This window comes from Protopterus annectens, chromosome 12.part0, assembly GCF_019279795.1.
Source record: "Protopterus annectens isolate FY-2018-M chromosome 12.part0, PAN1.0, whole genome shotgun sequence".
NCBI classification, from domain to species: Eukaryota; Metazoa; Chordata; order Ceratodontiformes; family Protopteridae; genus Protopterus; species Protopterus annectens.
Genome location: NC_056746.1, coordinates 591,621,591 through 591,643,247, shown reverse-complemented (window position 1 = coordinate 591,643,247; position 21,657 = coordinate 591,621,591). Strand labels below are relative to the sequence as shown.

The window sequence follows — 21,657 nt, the reverse complement described above, 5'->3', positions numbered from 1 at the left end:
GAATCAGAATAGGGAGGAAAATCCTGAGTGTCTTCAGCCGAAGACTCTGAGTAATCTGAAGCCTGTTCCAAACATTCTACCTCTGGCTCCACCACAGGCCTCTTATCTGGAGGGGGCATAGAACCCCTGATTAAGGAAATTAAACCTTCTGCCATTTTAAGCATGTGTTTTTTAGGCACAGAACCTGCAGAACTAGGACTGACACCTGAGGAAGGCAAACCAGGCCTGCCCCTAGAAGGTACCTTAGAGACAGAAGGAGAAGGCCTAACCCCCTTAGGCAAAGAAGGGAGTACAGCAACCTGAGAGGCCCCCTCAGCCTGACCTGACTCCTGAGAGGCCACATCCTGCAAAATTAACGTCTCCCCCTGAGACTCAGTTGAAACCTTGGCTGGATCTACAGATTCCACCGTAGTTTCTAAAGAACCGGCGTCCGGAACGGACGACTCATCCTGCTTGGACCTTAACGATTTTTCCTTGCGCTTCTTAGCGGTAGCGGGCGTTGGAGGATCCGACGGCATATTGTAATTACACCGCTTACCGAAGACAAGCCTAGCGCAATCTAACCTACGTTTAATAGTGCGCTTATTAAACCTAGCACAAAAGCGACACCCAACTACGTTGTGCTCAGGCCCCAAACAAGGAATACAGAGAGAGTGGTAATCCCTATGCGGTATCTGTTTCCCACAAGAAATACAATTATTCACTTTTTCTGACATCCGGAATTAACGGAGGCAAGAAAAAACAAAAATATTCCCCAACGGGGTACTTAGCCCAACTTGGTTTCGGTCTGAAACTCGGAATACGAAAATTTCATAACGCCGAACGGCACTTGCAAACGCTGCTTCTGCTTCGGACCATGCGGCAAAAAAGACTGAGGATATGTCGTCGGTCATGCGCTTTAATACCATGACGCACTGACGTCAGATCTGAGCGCCCATGACCGACGCCAGCCTAATACTTTGGTATTCGGGCCGACCGAGGACAGCGGACTACCCCACAAGTTATGACTGCAGCAATGTGAGATGAAGAACATCTTAGATTTAGATGAGGCTCAATTACTAACAGTTAAGCTAGGATGGGATGAAATAAAAATGGCTATGTATAACCAATCTACAGGAAAGTCTCCAGGATTAGATGGTATTCCTGTAGAAGTCTGGAAGTTAGGAGTGAAAAAACTGATACATACCTGGAAGGTTTTGTTTAACAGTATTTTAAGAGGAGGAGAAGTATCTGCATCCTGGAAGAAGGTGGTGGTAACGGTAATATCTAAAGAGGGTAAAGGTCCACCGGATCCAGCTTCATACAGGCCCATTTCAATGCTAAACGATGATTATAAAGTGTTCAAGTCTAAAATGGCTAAAGGAATGGCAAAAGTGATAGCAAGATTGATAGATATGGATCAGTGTGGTTTTGTGAAGGGGAGGCAAACATTTCACAATATTAACAAAACACTGATGATCCACAGGGAAGCAGAATGTAAGAAAGTACCACTTTTATTGGTGGGTCTTGATGCAGAGAAAGAATTTGGCAAAGCAGACATGAGCAGGACAATGGAAGTATTTGCTTTCCCTGATACAATTATAAGGTTGATTAGAAGAATATATGAGGGATCTGAGGCATGAATTAAAGTGGGTGAGGTCCTCTCCAATAATTTCTGTTTGAGTAGAGGAACTAGGCAGGGTTGTCCGCTTTCTCCTCTGTGGTTTGCATTATATTTAGAACCATTCTTGAAGTTGCTGGGTGAGCAGATGGGACTGACTGGGCAGATGAGTTTTTTTTTTTTTTGAGTTATGCTACAGAATCGGAATTGCCTAGACATAGTAAAACCTTGCTGAGTCTAATTATGGTGGCTACCAAAAAAGCAATGACTAGAAAATGGAAATCCAAAGTCTAGACCAACTTTACTAGAAGTAGTGAATATAGTAACAGAGATGAAACAACTGGAATTGGGATCTTTAGAAAAGGGAAGGAGCAAACTGCATGGGAAAAAATGGGAATTGTGGGATCAATATATGCAGAGAAGGAGTGAGGTTTAAGAGGCAGGATTTGAATGAGCTATATAATGCTTAACTGACACTGACTGGATGGTTTATAAGTGATGTATAATGTTTGTAACTACAGTTGTTTCAATGTTGTCTGTGATGCAAACTTTTGCAACTAAAGTGGTATCATTTTGTATGTTTTTCTTTTATATAAATGTAAGATTGCCTTTATCATATGGGAAAATGTAATAAAGATGTTTGGAGGGGGAAAAACTGCAAAATGTACTGTTTTGATTAGAATGTGAATATCGTCATGCTGCCATGCTGCTGCTACTTGGGCCTGTTCTTTATTGTATCGTTGTGCTGGGTAAACTGCCGTTATAGGTTTATTTTTATTTTTATTAATTGCTGTGCTCCACGGTAAATGGAGTCTGCTATGCATTCTAATTTATTTTAGACTAGCTGTTAAGTGACATCTTGCAAGAAGTACTTTCAAAAGGAAAAAGATTTGCTTAACTTTATTTTTTTTTTTTTGGGGGGGGGCATGCTCATTAGTGAAAATGTTTGTATTTTGTTTTTAATGCTGTCTTCAATAAGTTTAAAATGTACTGCTATGATTAGAATGTGATTATGGGTGGTGCTGCTGTTGGGCCTGGTTTATTGCATCATTCTGTTTATTAACCTGTTATAGGTTTATTTGTTTGTCTTAATAGTTGTGCTCAGCAGTAAATGGAGTCAATTAGGCCTGCTGTGCATTCTAATTCATTTTAGAGTGGCTTTTAGTCATTTGCAAGAAGTAATGTTGTTTGTCTTTTCGGCTTTTCCAGGTTAGAGGTCACCACAGCGGAACTCCGGTCCGCTAATGATTGGCAGTAGATTTTTATGGTGCCGGGTTGCCAGCCAATGAAGGCACACCCATTCACGCATGTCTTTCGAACGCCACTCCACCATGGGGAGGACATGCAGACTCCACACAGAAGGCACTCCAGCCGAGAATCGAACAGGAGAACATCTTGCTGTGAGGCAACAATGCTACCGCTGCACCACCACGGCTTACTATTTGCAAGAAGTAATGTAAAGTGAAAATGTGTACTTTTTTTTTTGAGGGGTGGGGTCATGTTCAGTGTTAAAGACAATGCATTTGGTGTTAATGCCATGTTTTCAACAGCCAAAATATCCCCCATTATGTCATTTATTATTCTACCTTTTGAAATGGTTTGTAGTGTCCACTTCTGCTGCATTCCTCAGGTGTTCAGTGAATGTATGTCAACAAACTACTTTACAAACTGCTTCACATTTCAGGTCCAATGTTTTTCAAACCAGGTCTTTCAAATGCCAGTATTTCTAACCAGTTCTTTCAACTGTAAGTGTTTCTAGCCAGTTTTCATTTGCCAGTGTTTCTAGCCAGTTAATTTGTGTGCTATTATATTACTGCAGCCTACCAACAGTTTTGTTAAATATGTTGTATTTCAGGCAAGTACAAATTCAAGAATGAAGACAGCAACACCTTTATCACAGTCTACCTCCAACATGAGAATATGTAAGTGGCAGAATGTTTGTAAAATGGAATTCAACTGGATCGAGAAGTGCAATGAAGTAAAAGCATTCTGCAGATCTTGCAAAAATGAATTCCTAGTCACTCCCGGTGGAAGAAACGATGTCACATGGCATGAGGCAACCGAACAACATAAGACTGCTAATCAAGCAAAATCCAGTCACCTGATGACAAAGTGGGCAAGGAACACAAACCCTGAGGGACCAGAACTTAAGATCATTGCAGCAGAAGCCTCTGAGGTGCTCTATGCTGTTAAACACAATTTCTTACAACAGTTTGGACTGTGCAGTAAAATTAGCCAGCCAGTTGTACAGCGACTCGCACTGCAAAAAAAACTATCTTGTGGAAGAACCAAGGCTGAAGCCATTGTTGAAAATGTTTTGGGACTGCACTCATTGGAATGCCTCCTGCATGACCTTCAGAAACCAGTCACTTCATCTTCACTCTCAGATGCTTCCAAAAAGGGAAACAAACCACAACTGGATAAAAAAAGGCAGCAACTGAATGTGCCAAAAAGCAAAAGAAAGAATACAAGGTGAAGGACCAGATGAGAAGGCAAGAAATGTAGAAAATGCACAAATATAGTTGCAAGTATAGAAAACTTCTGGAAGAACCTAATGTTGATCAGGAATGAACACAGGAATGGCTAAGGAGAGGCAAATTCAAACCAAGAGATGAAAGGTTAATATTTTCGGCACAAGATAGTGGGCTATGTACACGTTGGTTTACAAAGTCCATTGAATATGTGGGAGAAACAGACAAATGTATGTTTTTAAAACAGAACTGAAAACAGTTGCACACCTTATTGTTGGTTGCGACACACTAATGGCACAAGGACTGTATACTGAAAGGCATAATAATGTGGCGAGACTGTTGCACTGGGGATTGTGCAAACATTATGGTAACGAAGTGGCTGAAAAACACTGGAAACATGAGCCAGAAAGTATCATAGAAAATGATGAAGTCTACATCACATGGGATCATCCATTACCAACAGTTCAAAACAGATGCTAGAAAACCAGATATAGTGGTCCAAGTAAAGAAAACAAAAGTAGCATTGATCATTGAAATCGCCACACCCAGTGACTATAGTGTCCTGCGTACAGAGAGAGACAGTCATAAAATATCAGGATTTGCAAGCAGAAATGAGAGCAATGTGGAAAAAAGACACCCAGACAGCTCCAATAGTAGTAGGAGTAACGGGTCTTATAAAAAAGAGTTTATGATCATGCTTAGATATGCTAACAATACATGTAACTCAGTAAGAATTGCAGAAGGAGTTATTACTGGGCACATTATGGGTGTTGTGAAGAGCACTTCTGGCTAACATCAAAGAGTGAAACAATATTAATTTCATAAACTTTAATCATACTTTGACTTAGGAATGGGGTCCATTCCCGTCATGGTATTAGAAAGCCAAAAGATATGGAGAAATTAAAAAAAAGGGAAACATAAAATTATTTCCACTTGTAGTGAGGTATTTTTCCAAAGAAGGTGTGGTGCATGATCTTTTGACTTCTATGAAGACCATGATGAATCTGCCCAAGCTATATCACAACAAATTTTGAACATTAGGGAAAAGCACTCCTTGCCCTGGGACAGCAATTCAGCATGTGGAGCTGATAATGCCAGTGTGAATTATGGAAATAAATCTGGTGTCTACACTAGATTAAAATAAAAGTGCCCATCACTCCAGAAGGCTAACTGCGTTGCCACAGTATTCATAACGCAGCCAAAAAAGCTTCAGCACAACTACCTTATGATGTGAAGTGTTTGTGATGAAACTTTTCAGCCAATTCACAGGTGCTGCCGCAAGGATCAGAGACTTGAAAGACTTCTTTGACTTTTGTGGCATGGAATTTGAGGGTCTCTTAAGACATGTGCCAACAAGGTGGTTGCCACTTCTGCCAGCCATTGACAGAGTGGTGAAAAATCTCCCAGTGCTCCAGTCATATTTCCTCTGCCAGGGAGAAGAGGAGACCTCCCCGGCAGATATGGCAGTACTTTTCAGATAATGAGCATGGTGAGAATGCATTGCCTGCACTGCCCCAGTTCAATTTGCAATTTCTCAGTGTTGTTCTCGTGGATTTCAATGAACATGCAAGTATATTAGAAAAAGCAGCACTTACTGCCATGGAAACATTTTCAATAATGATCTCTCTCACGGAAAAAACACAGGCAAGAGCTAAAGATGCTTTCTTTGATGGAAAGCTTGGGGCACTTGTCAGCACATTACACAGCACTTCTTTTAACAAACTGAAAAGAGACTTCATTGTGTTCTTGGAGACAGCAGTTAAGTACTTAGAACAGTGGTCTGATTTTACTGAAAACAACTACTTGTTTACACTAAGTTATCTTTAACTGAGCCATTTCAGCGACTTGCTCATTGTGACCAGTGCCCTGAGTCTGCAGGACATAGATGAAGACCATCTTTTCCAGGATTGTTTAGCAATCAAGCCTTTTCTCCAGCAATTATGTACCACAAGCTCATCTTCAGGAGAAAAATGGCTAAAGCTCTTCAGATAAGGGCCCGAGCTGACTGCACTATATCTAGTAATTCTTAGAATATTATCTATTATAATATCAAATTGTGGTGAGTTTTCTCTTTGGTGAAAAATAAATGGACATATGTGGAAAACCATTGTAGTATGGACTTGTTAAAAGCTGAGCTAATGATGAATATGGATGAAATGCAGTGATTTTTATTCAATTATTATATCAAACTGGGTACTTCAGGCCATCCAATCAAATGCAAAGTATACATTTATAAAGAAGTGATTTAGTCTACTTTTCTTGTGTGCAGTATGTAGTTTTTTATTTTTTTGCTTTAGCGTACATTTTCAATAAACATACTCAATTCTACATGTTTAAGAAATTTTACTGTGCTTGTGTGTTGTGTAGTATGTAGACTTTTTTTAGTTTTCTTGTTTCAGAATAGTCATGGTTAGTCTATGTAGAATTTAAGAGCTCTACTTTTTTAAATAAACACAATTGCCTGTTTAATATGAGTAGTGTGTTTTTCTGCAAAGTTTACTTATTGTTACAACTGAGTAATGTGTTTTTTAGTAATGCTTCACTTTTAAAGCTTCATAATTTAAATGGTTTGAGATTTCAGTATGCTGTAATAACATAACTTCACAATGTTGTACCCAGAACTGCATCTCTTTCAACACCCCTGTGGTGATGTCATGGTAGGGGGCATGGCCAGTGTCATATTGACCACACACCCCTGTCTCACTTTGGCCCACTTAAAATCTGTCAACCTTAATCCCATCTTAAAAAAAAAAAAAAAAAAGAAAAAGGAAAACAGAAAAAACACTGCTTAAAGAGTTAATTCAAGCAGACTGCCTTAATGAAGTGTAATTCGACAATTAAGGATATTTTTTTTTTGTTTTGTAGACTCTACATTTATTGCTTGAATATTTCAGTCCTGATAAAAAGTAGGTTAATCACCTGTGTCCCTTTCTGCGAGGGGCAAGTCCCTCTTTGGCCAGTTGTGTCATGCGAAAAAAATAAAAAACTGACAAACATAATGAGATTTTGGGACAAAAAATATTTCACACGTTTTCTTTAATAGTTGCATTAAACAGCTATTGTGTACCAGAAATGTTATATGAAGTAGTACAAGGAACTCTAATGCAACAAGAATAAGCTTTTATTTTGGCAGAAAGTGAAAATCTGTCCTTTACACTGGCCACGGGGATATGTTTTGTTCTGCAAACGCTCATCTTTCTACAAAAAATGTCCCACTTTGGGCACTTAAAATGTTAGCATCCCTACATAAAAGTAAACAGAAACAAATGAATACTGAAAAAAAATATGTTAAAGCATATTTATTAAGACAAATAATATAGTATGACTATGGAATGTACCACCAAGATGTTTCCCACAGCAGGAAAGCATTGGAAAGCACCTGAAGGTGCCACCCATTAAGTACAATTAAATTAACTGTGGCCATGTCAGGGGTAAGCAATCAACCATACGCTCCGCAAGGATGGCGTGCAGGGTCAAACCAACAATGTAAACCACCAACAACCAGCAAAAACGATAGTGAACACGCAGTAATGAAGAAATAATAATTATTTATTTATAATTCCTCCAAATCCAGACCGGTTTCGGCTATTCAGCCTTTATCAATGAATACAATAAAGTTTTTTTTGAATGAAATGTAGCAGCCTGCATTTATACTAGTCTCTAATTATCTGGAAGCAGTATTACAGCACCACCCAGTGGCTGGAGTATCAAAGTGCATATTCCTTCTTGCTTAAAGCATATGACCAGTGACATAAAAAAAAGCCAGAGGTGTAGATATTAAGTCATATTTTTAAAGATAAAAATCCAAGCTCTGGAAATAAGCCATCATATGAACATGCGTATTACAAGGTAATAGACCAATATCATAGTCAATATTTATGAATGCATATCATAGTAATACAAAGCAAAAATATATATACCACTAGTATATATATATATTGAAGGGTGATAACCACATGATCAAAAGAACTGAATAATAATGAACCAAGTATTGATCATATAATATATTACAAAATAAGGCCAAAAAAATATAGTGGCCTCATTCTCAGCTGTATTATAGATTATAATAAATAGAAATAATATGCTTGTAGATAATACAAATTCAACATTATAAATGTACAATACTCAATGTTTGAAGCCATCATACCAGATACGAATCCCAAACCGTACATATACATGTTCGTATCCTGAATATTTTTATAATGCTTTATAGAGTATAGTATGAGCGTTGGTAGGCCTAACCACCATTGAATGGTTCGTACTGATTCTTGATCAATGTAAATGTTTGATGTTGTAACCATGATTATGAAATCCTACAGTATTCTATGAAACTCACAGATGGTCATTCAGACCTGGGGGGAATAAACATCCAAGGTTGGTTATCCAATATTGTTCCTTGTGGTTTAAAATGGTGTGCCAACCCTGTTGGTTGCTCTATCTCCCTGAATTTTGTCAATGATCATGAACATAAACTGGGCATTGGGATGTTGTATCGTGTGTCTGTAGAGAGCATTTGTTTCTTTTTTGTTCCTGATGTCACTACGATGTTCTGTCATCCTTATTCTAAGAGACCTAGAGGTTTGACCAACATAAAAAGCTTTACATTGGTAATTGCAGCAGTACATGGGCTATTTACTTAGCTACCTGCCAAACACCCTAGTTTTGAATACACGATTGGTGTTGGCACTGGTGAATTCTTTTAGTGTACTGACTTGTAGACAGGAGCAGCAGTGACCACATGGAAAAGTACCAATTAGTTTATCACCACTGATAGTGGTCTGATGATATATTGCACCTCCCCCTTCTCTGTTTTTGTAATGTGAAAATAGCCCTCCCAAATTCTTGCCTCGTCTGTATGACATCTGACATTGAGGGCCTAGTACTGACCTTAAAGTGTCATTAGCCAAAATAATTTTCCAGTTGCAATTAAGTATATTCCTGACAATAGGTTGATTCCTGCCATATGTGGTGACAAATCTCAAGATAGAGTCCTGATGAGCATGCTCTGATTTTTTGTATTGTAACAATGTTCCCCTGTCTATGGTTTTGCTCCATGAACTAGCTTGATATATATCTATGTCTCTATATCCTCTGTCCTGAAATCTGTGGTATAAGTCTAGTCTGGCATGTTCAAATTCATCATGAGATGAACAAATGCATCTAATACGCATAAACTGAGACTTAGGGATGTTGCGGAAGGTGTGGTTCGGGTGCATACTGGAGGCGTGTAACAAGGTATTGTATTGAGGGTATTTTCTAAATGTTTTGGTACTTAGAGTGTCATCTCTGTTACGGTAAACAGTAACATCCAAAAAATCTATGGTACTCCTGTTACATGTAACCGTAAACTCAATACCCCAAATGTTACCATTCAGGTACTCCATGAATTCCTTTAAATATGCTTCATCCGTCTTCCACACCATCCAGCAATCATCCAAATATCGTCGCCAGATATCGATTTCCACCATGTAAATACTATGCGATTTGTCATATATCATACATTCTTCAAAATAGGCCATGAATAAGTCAGCATAAATGGGTGCAAAGGAAGCTCCCATTGCTGTCACTTGTAGCTGCCAAAAGCATTCTCCATGGAAATAAAAGACATTTTTGTTTAATACATGTTCCGCCATGCAGACAAGTAAGTGTTGAAGCCCGGAGGATATAAGTTTGTTCTCTCAAGCCAGTATTGCAGGGATTGTAGTCCCGCCCAGTGTGGAATGTTTGTGTATAGGTTCATAGGTTCATACTAGGCTATCTGCCCTGGGGCAATTATAAGCCTAGCCTGATTCTGTATGGCTTACGCCACCCCTTGATTTGAGTATACTGTGCCCTTTTTAAGGTTCAGTTTACTGTGCCTCTGTCTAATAGTGACACGGGAGTAATCCCTGGGACAAACCTACGATCCCCCATCCACTTATCGAGATTCTTCTTGAAGAGATTTAGTGAGTTGCTCTGCCTCACATGAACTGGAATTCTATTCCAGAACGAAGGGAGCCTCTGGGTTATGAACCTGTCCCTCCAGCAAGTTCTATTTATTTCTGTGCTGAGGTTCAAGTCCCTCGAGCGTGTGGCTCTAAGGGATTTAGATTTACTGAGGTGGAGTATGTCCATTAATTCTGGATTTGACATAGCTTTGTATGTCAGGCATAGATCGCCTCGAAGTAGGCGGTATGCAACTGAGTAGAGCTGGAGTTTTTTTAACCGAGCAGTATATGGCATCTGTTTGAGACCCTTGATCCTCTTGGTGAGATACTTTGGGGGTCTTTCTAATTGCTGCAGGTGTCGGGTAAGGTACATCCCAAAAGGGGCATTGTATTCTATGATGGGCCTGATGAGGGATGAATAAAGGGGCACGATTACCTCTCTTGATCTAGATATGAAACCCTTCGTGATGAGGTGGGCTATGTAGAAGGTCTTTCTAACCACTTTGGCAATGTGGTTTTCAAAGGAGAGATTGATATCAACTTGGGTCCCCAGGTTCCTAATAACTTTCTCTGTACTTAATGGGTTTCCGCCTATGTGGTAATTTGTGGGCACATTGTTTTTGCCAAAGGGTATGACTATACATTTTTTGGCATTTAGCTTTAAACCATGGTGCTGGCACCAGTTATCTGTCTCTGTGAGACCTTTTTGAAGGATGTTTGTGTCAGCTGGAGAGTTGATTATGGCGGCCAGTTTGCAGTCATCTGCGAACTTGGTGAGCCATAGTCCTCCCACATTTGCCTGTACCTCGGAAAAGTATATAACGAACAAGAGTGGTCCCAGGACAGAACCCTGTGGGACGCTACTTGTGACCGGTTTCGAGTCTGACATGGCTCCAGCAACTCTCACTCTGTGGGATCTGTCTTTGAGCCAGTTTGCGACCCATCTTGTGACATAGGGGTTTATATTTAAGCTGGATAGCTTATCTATGATGCCCGAGTGGGGTATTGTGTCAAATGCATTTGCAAGGTCCAGATAGGCTATGTGGACTACCTTCCCTTCATCTATGGCTTTGGTGACCGTTTCAAAGAAGTCAACCAGGTTCAAAAGGCAGGATCTGCCCTTGACAAAGCCGAACTGGGTAGGATCTAGTGTCTGTAGGTCCCCAATGTCTTTGTTTATGAGCTCCATGATGATCCTCTCCATAGCCTTGCAGACTAAGCTAGTCAGGCTTACGGGACGATAGTTTCCAGGGTCCGTAGAGGCTCCACCTTTGTGGAGTGGGACCACTGTTGCTGTACTCCATTCTGTGGGCACATATCCTGTAGTGAGGCTGAGATTGTATAGCTGTTTTATTTGAGGGATTAGTTCCTCTTGTAGTTCATATAGGATGCAACCTAGGACGCCATCTGGTCCCATGGAAGCAGTGTTTTTTGCTTTGGAGAGGCAGCCTTCACCTGAGCATCTGAGATGTTTGGGAGGCAGCCCTCTGCCGGGATAGATACTTGCTCTTTTGGGGTGGAGAAGTTTGCACTGAACCTGTCTGCCAGGATATTGGCGATGTCTGTGGGTTCAGTGTATTTTTTGTCGTTTAGAATCAACTCAGAACAAGTCTGGGAGTTGCATCCCAGGTTTCTAACATAACTGAAAAAAGCCTTATGATTGTCTTTGGTGTCCTGTGCAATTTTTCTCTCGAAGCTGGCCTTGGAGGATTTTATGAGGGATCATAATTTTTTGCTAGTACTGATCAGAGATGCCTTCCCTATTCGGGATTTTGCTCCGTCATGTAGTAGCTTCCTCCTTCTGTTGTATAGTTTATTTATGGCAGGGGTCCACCAGACTGGACGCCTGCCTTTGGATGATTGGGTCTTGGCTTTGTTTGGGATAGCATGATCCATGCATTCCTGGACATGTCCGTAGAATGCATTTATATAGGATTCTGCAGTTTGGGCTGTAGTTTCCACTGGCCCTGGGGCCTTGAAGGATTCCACTTCGGTTTTGAGAAGTAAGAAGTTCGCTTTTGAGAAGTTTTTCACTGTGGTTTTCTGGGCTGGGGGTGGGGTCGGGATGTGGACATCCAGTGAAATTAATTTATGGTCTGATCTTACCAATGAGGGATATACTTCTGGTGTGGAGCATAGAGCCCCCATGTTGGTAATGATCAGGTCTAGTATGTTGTCCCCTCTTGTGGGAGTGGTGACTAGTTGTTCCATAGCATTTGAGTTTATAATTTCCAGGAATCTTTGGGCTAAGGTGCTGGGGCTTGAGTAGTGCTTCCAGTCAATGTTTGGGTAGTTGAAGTCGCCCAATATAATGGTGTTCGAAGAGATCTTCATGTTCTCCAATGTTTTCAGGAAAGCCGAATGGGATTCCTGACTTTGAGAGGGTGGTCTGTAGGATGCTATAAACTGAAAAGCAGTCTTGCTCACTGTTAGTTTCACATGGATGGTCTCCGATACTTTGTGCAATGCCACTAACCTGGAGGAGTGGATATCCTTGATAAATATGGAAACTCCCCCTCCTTTTGTGGTTCGGTCCGGGTTTTGTGGCCGAAAAGCATGATATGAGGTATAGCCTGGTAGTGCTGGGGTGCTCTCTGGAGCCTTGGACCAGGTTTCTGTCACTGCATAGATATCGATGTTCTCCATACTGAGGAGAGCTTTGAGTGCGTGCATCTTGAGGTTAAGACTTCTGGTGTTTAGCAGCATTACCCTTAGTTTCTTGTTCCTTGTGCTGTCTATGGGGGTGGGTTTGACTTTTGAGCCTTGCCTAAAAAAGGCACTATGGGGGTGGCAAGAGCCTTTGCCAATATCCGAAAGCCCAGTGGTGACAGGTGCAAGCCGTCCCTAGCGAAGCAACGTGGCTTGTCGAGCATGTCATCCCAGGCTGACAGACACTGGATCCCCTTTGAATGACACCAAAATTTTAGCCAATTGTTAAAATCGATCATTTTGTCTTTGTACTGTGGCATCATTCTAGGTGAGGGTAAGATGCTGCTCAAGGTCAGGGTCATACCAGCCTGGGCTACATGATCAGAGAGCTCCTCTATGTCTCTTTTCATGTAGTCCAGGGAGGTACGTCTCAGGTAATTCACACCAGCATGTACAATGACTGAGTCATATTTGTATTTGCTTTGGGGTGACCTGAGTGCTTGCGTTATGTGGCGGATCCTAGTGCCCGACAGGCAGCTCACTGTGACCTTCTCTTTATTCAGCCTGGTGAGCGGGACGTCAGTGTGTCTGACAATAGAGTCACCTATAACAAGAGTATCAGGTGTGTTATTCAGCCTTAAGGGCTGTGGCTGCTTGGCACACTGACTTTGTGGGTTATGTGTTGTGTGTGTTTTGTTTTGAGGTAGTGTTTGCTTGGATGTCTGCTTTGGAGGTCTCTGTTGCTTAGGCAGATTTTTATTTAGAGCCTCCGAGTATGTTTTTGTGTATTTATGTGTTTGGTTCGCTGATGTGGTGGGACTATGTGATACTGGAATTGTGTTGTGTGAGGTTACCTTCTCCTCCTGACTGGTTACACCAGTTTTGAGATGAGAGAGCTCAGCCTCCAGTTTGGCTAAATAGTTGCATCTCTCACATATATTTGAACCTGTTTGGAGGAGGAGAGGGTTGTCCGTGTACATGAGACAGTTGTAACATTGCCTTAAAATTCCCAGATTCACCAGCTGGACTGGAGAGGAAACCATTGACTGACCTTTGGACATGCTAGAGTAATAGGGAATCTGAACTTAAGACGGACCAATAGAGGACAGGGTAATCGTAGAGAGTATAAGAGTAAGTAGTGCTTATGGTTTAATAGTGCTAACTTGTAGGATTACTTAATTGGACCAGTGAAGGGCCTTAGAATAAGAATATGGTGTTTAAATTGAGAGATAGAGCAGTTCTAAGGGAAAAAATGAAGAGCACACTTTGTGGAGCCAGGAATAGTTTAAACCCAATTAGGCGGCGCTGCCCGCTGTTGCTCTATGCTCAAAAACGTGCAAAACCACGCAAAAGAGGGTTTTAAGAGAGGAAGATGAAGGAGTTTTGGAATTGACCCAGAATGGCCAATAAAACTACAGTTTCAAGTCAGTAACCACTCCCACAGGGGCAGGCAGGCTGCTCAATGTTTTTCACTGCCACTTATCAACAGAGAGACTTTCCTTTAGCCCAAGCAAAAAATGGCCTCACAGAAACTTACAAACAGTTCAAGAACAGCAAGCCTGTAACTGAACTTTTTTAAATCTCAGAAAAGTGGGAAAAAAGCAAGATTTGTTTTGTTTTTTCAGAGATAGCAGAGGTTAACAAGTATCAGCAAGTTATAACAGTGCAGTAAATGACCCCACACAAGAGTGCTAGGCCAAAGACAGATAAAATGCAAGTTTTGAGAAAAAAACGATTTTAAAAATAAGTGCAAACAGGAAATTCAGTAAACAGCTCTAGGTTGTGCTCTAAATACAGTTACTAATGCAGAAATCAAATTTAACAAGCCAGAAAATGCTCAAAATAGGCGGCTATGCAGAAAAACTTAGCAAATAAACAGAGAAAAAATACTTAAAGTCTCAAAAGTGGCTCCTTTCTTCTCTCAGCGTTTTCTCCTCTTGGTGGGTGCTTCACCAACAGCCAACAAGCCTGAAAAGACCAGTCTGGTTCTAGCTGTGTATCCTGCAAAATTTGTAAAAAGTGCGTGGTGTCCTGTAGTCGGGCCCTAACTGATGTTAAAAGGGGTTTGAGATACTGTGTTAGAAATGCTGATACTGGTTCCGTCAAGGACCCTATCCCTGATACAATGGGTCTGCCTGGGGGTTTTGAAATAGACTTATGTATTTTTGGGAGAAGATACAAGATTTGTTTCTGTGGATCTTTTACAGTAAGATGTTTGACAGTATTTTTTGTTATGATACCCTCATCCTCAGCTAGTTTCAGAAAAGAGTCTATTTCTTTTTTAAAGACCCCAGTCGGGTCAATGTACATTTGCAAATAACATCTAGTATCTGCTAATTGTCATTTCCCCTCATCGAGGTATTCCCCAACGTTCATAACCACCACAGCACTTCCCTTGTCTGCAGGTAGAATGGCAATGCCGTGATTATGCTTTAATTCATCCAAGGCTACCTTTTCCATGGGTGACATATTCTGGCCCAGAATGTATGATTCATTATGATGAAAATGTAAATCCCCGAGAACAGATTGTTGGTAAATAGAGACATGTTTGTTCATGGGCGGTTGAAAATCTGATTTCAAAAATTTGAAATCAAGTGATCTTTGAGAGGTGTTATCTGAAAAGAATAATTTTAAATTCAGGTTACGACAGAAAGACAAAACATCCTTAACAATGCTATGTTCATTAATAAAAAAACTAGGAATAAAACCAAGTCCTTTATTGAGTAGTTTAGTTTGTACATCTGTCAATTGAACATTAGAAAGATTCAAAACATTATGAAACTCAAATTCCGTCAATTCAACATTGTTTGTAACAGCACTTCCATGGAATTGGATCTTATTCCTATATTTGTGCTTGCGACCCCCTCGTCGCTTGTTTGTATGTCTAAAGGGTACTGAACATTAGTATTTTTGCTTCTAGGCGATTCTCGATAGTTATTACAGTCATTGTCTGTGCAAGAGGAGTCCTCCCCTGAGGTACTAGCTAAAGTCTTATCAGAGGATTTTAGAATAGACCTAGGCCTTTTCTTGGGTTTATTTCCTGGTGTTTTTTGACCAAAATCATAGAATCTCACAGTTTTTGATGTATCAAAAGGACGGCCTCTTTGGTAATCAGTGCAGTCCCTATTGAACTTACGTATTTTTCTATCTTTAGTTAGTTGGTCAAAACTAACTGGATCTTTGGATAATTTACTAACCAAAGTGGCATATGTTGGTTGTGATTCATATTTCTTACATTCTTCATATGAAGCTTTTACTTCCATTAAACAAATGTCCACCATTCTCTCATAATAAGATGCAAGGTTCTTTACAAAAGTCATTGATGATTGTTGGAGAGCTTGGTTCCATTCTTTGGTCAGCCTGTCCTCCGACCTACTGACCAAAGGCTGTAACTTTAAGTCCTCTTGGAGTGATATCCTTGTTAATATATGCCTTAAAAAGTCTGAGATGCCATATATTGGCACGTACATTTTTAAGATCCTTGGTGAATTTGTTGAAGGCCATTTCACAGCCATTGTTAATGTTAATATTTGAGCCACTCTAATTACTGCTTGACATGTTATTCATACCAAACACTCCAATATCATGTCGATCAGCACATAATCCCGTTAGTAGTTGCTCCAAATCCATTTTTACAATATATTTATGAATTTTGACCAACTAGAAACCAAATCTGTTTCAATCAATATGTCCAAATTAGTAATAGTTCAACAGGGACTGCACTGAGAACCTGGTTGTCTATAAAAAATATATATGAATATTTTTCAACAGTTAAACTATAATATATTTGGTCAAAGAACACCACTTAGAAAAAAACCCTACTCATAGATCCTGAACATCCACACTTGTCTATATATGTGTCTATCAGTATATCTGCATTTGGCACATATATGTTTGTGAACACAATATATACTCTATATTCAAAATGCAATGCTGAATAGGCTTGTTGTTCTTGTTAAATAATATACAAGGATGTATTATTATTTATCACATGATATCTGGCAATAAAACTTTTGAAACCCCTTAGCACCTATTGCCTTTGCCAAAAATTTCAACACTGAGTTGCCCTGGTAGTACATGTAGCAACCTAGTCCAACTGTTAACTGACAATACAATTTTCAAGAGATGGCTTATTCATACATAAAACGATTATAACACATATAGTTGTTCATACATAAGATAAAAATAAAAATAAACGTAGTATGCCCTCCTACACTTTCATTAAGCTGTTGTAGATATGATTTACATATCCTTGACCCAAGTATACTGTACTGTTATGGATCAATTCCTGTTGTTATATATCCCAGACCAACTATGGCATAAATAGTTTGTCAATATACATGTATACTAAGTATCTGTGGTAAATGGGACACTTCAATTATGATATTAAACTCTAAAAAAAGAATGTATCCCACTTTGTAGACGAACCTATCCCAACATATAGCTGATGTTATTGTATGTATATCAGATACTAAAGAATGTAGCATTTAGAGTCAACCATTCACTAATACATTTCGAGATCAAATAAATCTCAAAAGTTAAAGTCAATATGATGTTTTCACCAGTTCTAGTCCATCAACGATAATCCAAATGCCTTCCATTAATTTCCGATTTATCAGCCTGTAATCCACCAGTATTGCCAACCTCTATCAGCACAAATGCAAAAAAGATTGCGAAATGTACAAAAATGGTTAATATATAGTGAAGCAGATTTATGTCTGCCAATAGTCACAGTACCAGAGTTATTCCTGAGTTATTCCTGGGATTATAGGCTTCTGATCCATAAAATGTTGAATGCCATGGATAAATCTCTGTACACCAATTTGCACAGAAAGGAGTTGTTAAACAGATGCCACAAAGTAGTAGAATGAACCACCATACATGATTTTAGGCCCCCAAGCTTGTCCGCATGTAAACCAAAGCACTCTCAAGGTAATCCTTCCCTGGTCACAATGTTAGTTCCCCATCTACTTTGAACTAAACAATTCACCAACGTGGTAAGTGCTTGACAAGAAATATCACATCCACTGCTTCATGAACAGATAATGACAAAAAATGACAAAAAATATACCAAAATGTTGCAAAAAGAAAGCTGCCAACACAGAAATGCAGTGTCACTATCGAGAACCACCAGCGAAGCCAAGAATGTCAGCAATCAACCATACGCTCCACACGGATGGCGTGCAGGGTCAAACCAACAATGTAAACCACCAACGACCAGCAAAAACGATAGTGAACACGCAGTAATGAAGAAATAATAATTATTTATTTATAATTCCTCCAAATCCAGACCGGTTTCGCTATTCAGTCTTTATCAATGAATACAATAAAGTTTTTTTGAATGAAATGTAGCAGCCTGCATTTATACTAGTCTCTAATTATCTGGAAGCAGTATTACAGCACCACCCAGTGGCTGGAGTATCAAAGTGCATATTCCTTCTTGCTTAAAGCACATGACCAGTGACATAAAAAAAAGCCAGAGGTGTAGATATTAAGTCATATTTTTAAAGATAAAATCCAAGCTCTGGAAATAAGCCATCATATGAACATACATATTACAAGGTAATAGACCAATATCATAGTCAATATTTATGAATGCATATCATAGTAATACAAAGCAAAAAAATATATACCACTAGTATATATATATATTTTTCATAATCATGGTTACAACATCAAATATTTACATTGATCAAGAATCAGTACGAACCATTCAATGGTGGTTAGGCCTACCAACGCTCATACTATACTCTATAAAGCATTATAAAAATATTCAGGATACGAACATGTATATGTACGGTTTGGGATTCGTATCTGGTATGATGGCTTCAAACATTGAGTATTGTACATTTATAATGTTGAATTTGTATTATCTACAAGCATATTATTTCTATTTATTATAATCTATAATACAGCTGAGAATGAGGCCAATATATTTTTTTGGCCTTATTTTGTAATATATTATATGATCAATACTTGGTTCATTATTATTCAGTTCTTTTGATCATGTGGTTATCACCCTTCAAAATATATATATACTAGTGGCATATATTTTTTTGCTTTGTATTACTATGATATGCATTCATAAATATTGACTATGATATTGGTCTATTACCTTGTAATATGTATGTTCATATGATGGCTTATTTCCAGAGCTTGGATTTTTATCTTTAAAAATATGACTTAATATCTACACCTCTGGCTTTTTTTTATGTCACTGGTCATATGCTTTAAGCAAGAAGGAATATGCACTTTGATACTCCAGCCACTGGGTGGTGCTGTAATACTGCTTCCAGATAATTAGAGACTAGTATAAATGCAGGCTGCTACATTTCATTCAAAAAAAACTTTATTGTATTCATTGATAAAGGCTGAATAGCCGAAACCAGTCTGGATTTGGAGGAATTATAAATAAATAATTATTATTTCTTCATTACTGCGTGTTCACTATCGTTTTTGCTGGTCGTTGGTGGTTTACATGTCAGGGGTAAAGCAGGTTGAACGGCCTGAAAATGAATGTCAATACTGATGCCAGTGAAGATATCTCATGCAGCATGTACCTGAGAGAAAGAAGTGACCACTAGATACACATACTATGGCTAAAAAGTAGCTTGGTTAACTTGAACAGTCAGTTATTCCTCCGATCTTTTGTAGAAAAAAAACAGAAGAGGTCACAAGCCATGAAGAATACTTTGCTAGTCATAAACTTCAAAGTCAGAGCACGACCTCTGTTATAGACCAAGGACAGTTCAACTCTGGTAACATGCTCCAGGGTCTTGTTCTCACAACAGTTCAAAATGGCTGTATGTTAGTATACCTCACAGTAACAGGTGAAATGGACTGGCCCACGTCTCAGATTTTATGAGCACACTCCTTCCCCAAGACCTCTGTGTTTTAGTAACACTCAAAAGTGTTGTAATTAATACAGCCAGACTTTACCATCTTACACTTAGACCAAAATTAATCATGAAAATCAGTCTGCAGCTGTTCTGAGTAAGCTACTGCTGAGTTGACAAACTCTGTAGTAGAAAACTTAATAGCTTACCTAAGGTTCCTTCTGTACACATCATGTGCGTCATTCCTTCTGTTGAGTTTTTACCAACTGCATAATCAATTGCCATTCTACTTTCTTTAACGTGACCTCTGACCTGAAGAGAAAACACATGTTACAACAGTTGGCATTACAAGCACTTTAATGTGGCCATGTTCATATTAACTAATAGAAATACACATATGAAGATTTAATGCTAGCAGGTTTGTGAAGAAAAAAATTCATTCTCTAATGAAAAAATGTCATTCTCTAATGACTGCCTATAATTAGACATGAAATATGGATACTAATTAATATGATGCTAATCATTTGTAGTGCAATGGTCTGCCTTTATTAACTTCTTTTTTCAAGACTTTATACATGAAAAACATCAGTCAGTTTTAATGTACTCAAAACCTTGCACTACACAGTGAAATAAATACAATAAAATAATAAAAAAAGCTTAGAATCTAAAAGGTTATTGAAGCACATATGTAGTTAGACTGCAGGAAAAGATACAGGGTGAGAAGCATCCTTATCTACAAATCTCTAATGCTTTCCAAGGGGGGCAGCCACAAATGCAAAGAAATGCATCCAGATATATTTAAGGAAAACCCTAGGATCACCAGCAGCACCTCACTAGCAGTGTAAGCTGGATAAGATGGGCAAGAAGAGAAAATATACATGCAAAACATCTCCTTATATGACTTGCTTTTAAAAAGGCAGTCAGTACAAGACATACTCTAAAACAGAAAACTTGTGTAAAATCTTACCATAGCCATAGATGTCCTTCTCTTCCATGTTGCAGTATTCTGCATATGGGTTTATCCCTTCAGTCTAGGGTACGTATGGCCAGTATCCAAAAGCTTTCAGCCCCTCTGTGGTGCATCAGACGTCAGATGTGGACCAGAGTTTGTGGGCCATAAAGGTGATGTCGGCATGCACCAGCCCTCAGAACAGTAGCCCCAGTCAGAGCCAGTCCTGTCAATGCTATATCACTGCCATCCAGAAGGGAAGTTATTAGCTAATAAGAAGGGAAGGAGGGTGGGAAAGAATACTGCAACATGGAAGAGGACATCTATGGTTATAGTAAGATTTTACACAACTTTTCTATGTCCTTCTATTTCCATGTTGCAGTATTCTGCATATGGGTGAGTGCCAAAGCTCACCAAGGTTGGGGTGGTGGTCTAGAGGAAGATTCCAGGAATCCATGCAGTACAGCCCTGGCAAACCCTGCCTTGGACCTAGAGATTAGGTCAAGCTTGTAGTGCTTGGTGAAGGACTGAGGACCAAGTAGCAGCTTCCAGGATAGAAGAGGTATCCAAACCCTTGAAGAAGGCTCCTGAAGATGCCATTGCTCTTGTGGAATGAGCTTTAACTGTCCCTTACATGGTCTTACCATGGAACTGGTAGCAGAAGGTAATGGCTTTTGAGATCCAAGTAAAAATCGTATGCTTGGTAACAGCCTTCCCCAGAGCTCTGGGGTGAAAGTATACGAAGAGTTGGTCAGTCTGTCTGACAGACTTGGTGTTATGCAGATAGAATCTGATCTGCCTTTGAAAAATCCAGGGAATGCAGCACCCTTTCACTGTCTCCTTGTGGGTGTGGGAAAAAAAACAGCTAGCTGAAAGGCCTGATTAAGGGACAGGTCGTTGACTACCTTGGGCATGAAGGATGGATTTGTCCTAAAGGTAGGGTAACCCTATCTTTGTGGAAAACTAGAAAGGGTGGGGTAGCCATAAGGGATTGGAGCTTGGACATTCTCCTAGCTGAGGTTACAGCCACTAAAAGGACAGTTTTTCAGGTACAGTGCTTTAAAGAGACTTTGTTAGCTGGCTCAAAGGGAGGTAGCGTAAGCTTCTCTAGCAAGTAGTTGAGGTCCGAAGGAGGGGGAATGAGTTTCCTGGGAGGGCTAAGGTGCAATACCCCTTTGCGGAAGAGTTTGCAAGGGAGTCTGGATACTAATGGGGGGTCCAAAGG

General features: G+C 39.6%; 1 protein-coding gene across 3 annotated transcripts in view; it reads right to left on the bottom strand.

The window, feature by feature from the left end:
- Positions 1-21,657, bottom strand: part of RPUSD1 (RNA pseudouridine synthase domain containing 1) — a 556,524-nt gene that overhangs the window by 336,743 nt on the left and 198,124 nt on the right. For all 3 annotated transcript variants that reach the window (XM_044089724.1, XM_044089725.1, XM_044089723.1), the window contains exon 4: positions 19,693-19,795. In XM_044089724.1, coding sequence (XP_043945659.1) covers positions 19,693-19,795 — 103 coding nt within the window. The remainder of the gene's footprint in view (positions 1-19,692; positions 19,796-21,657) is intronic.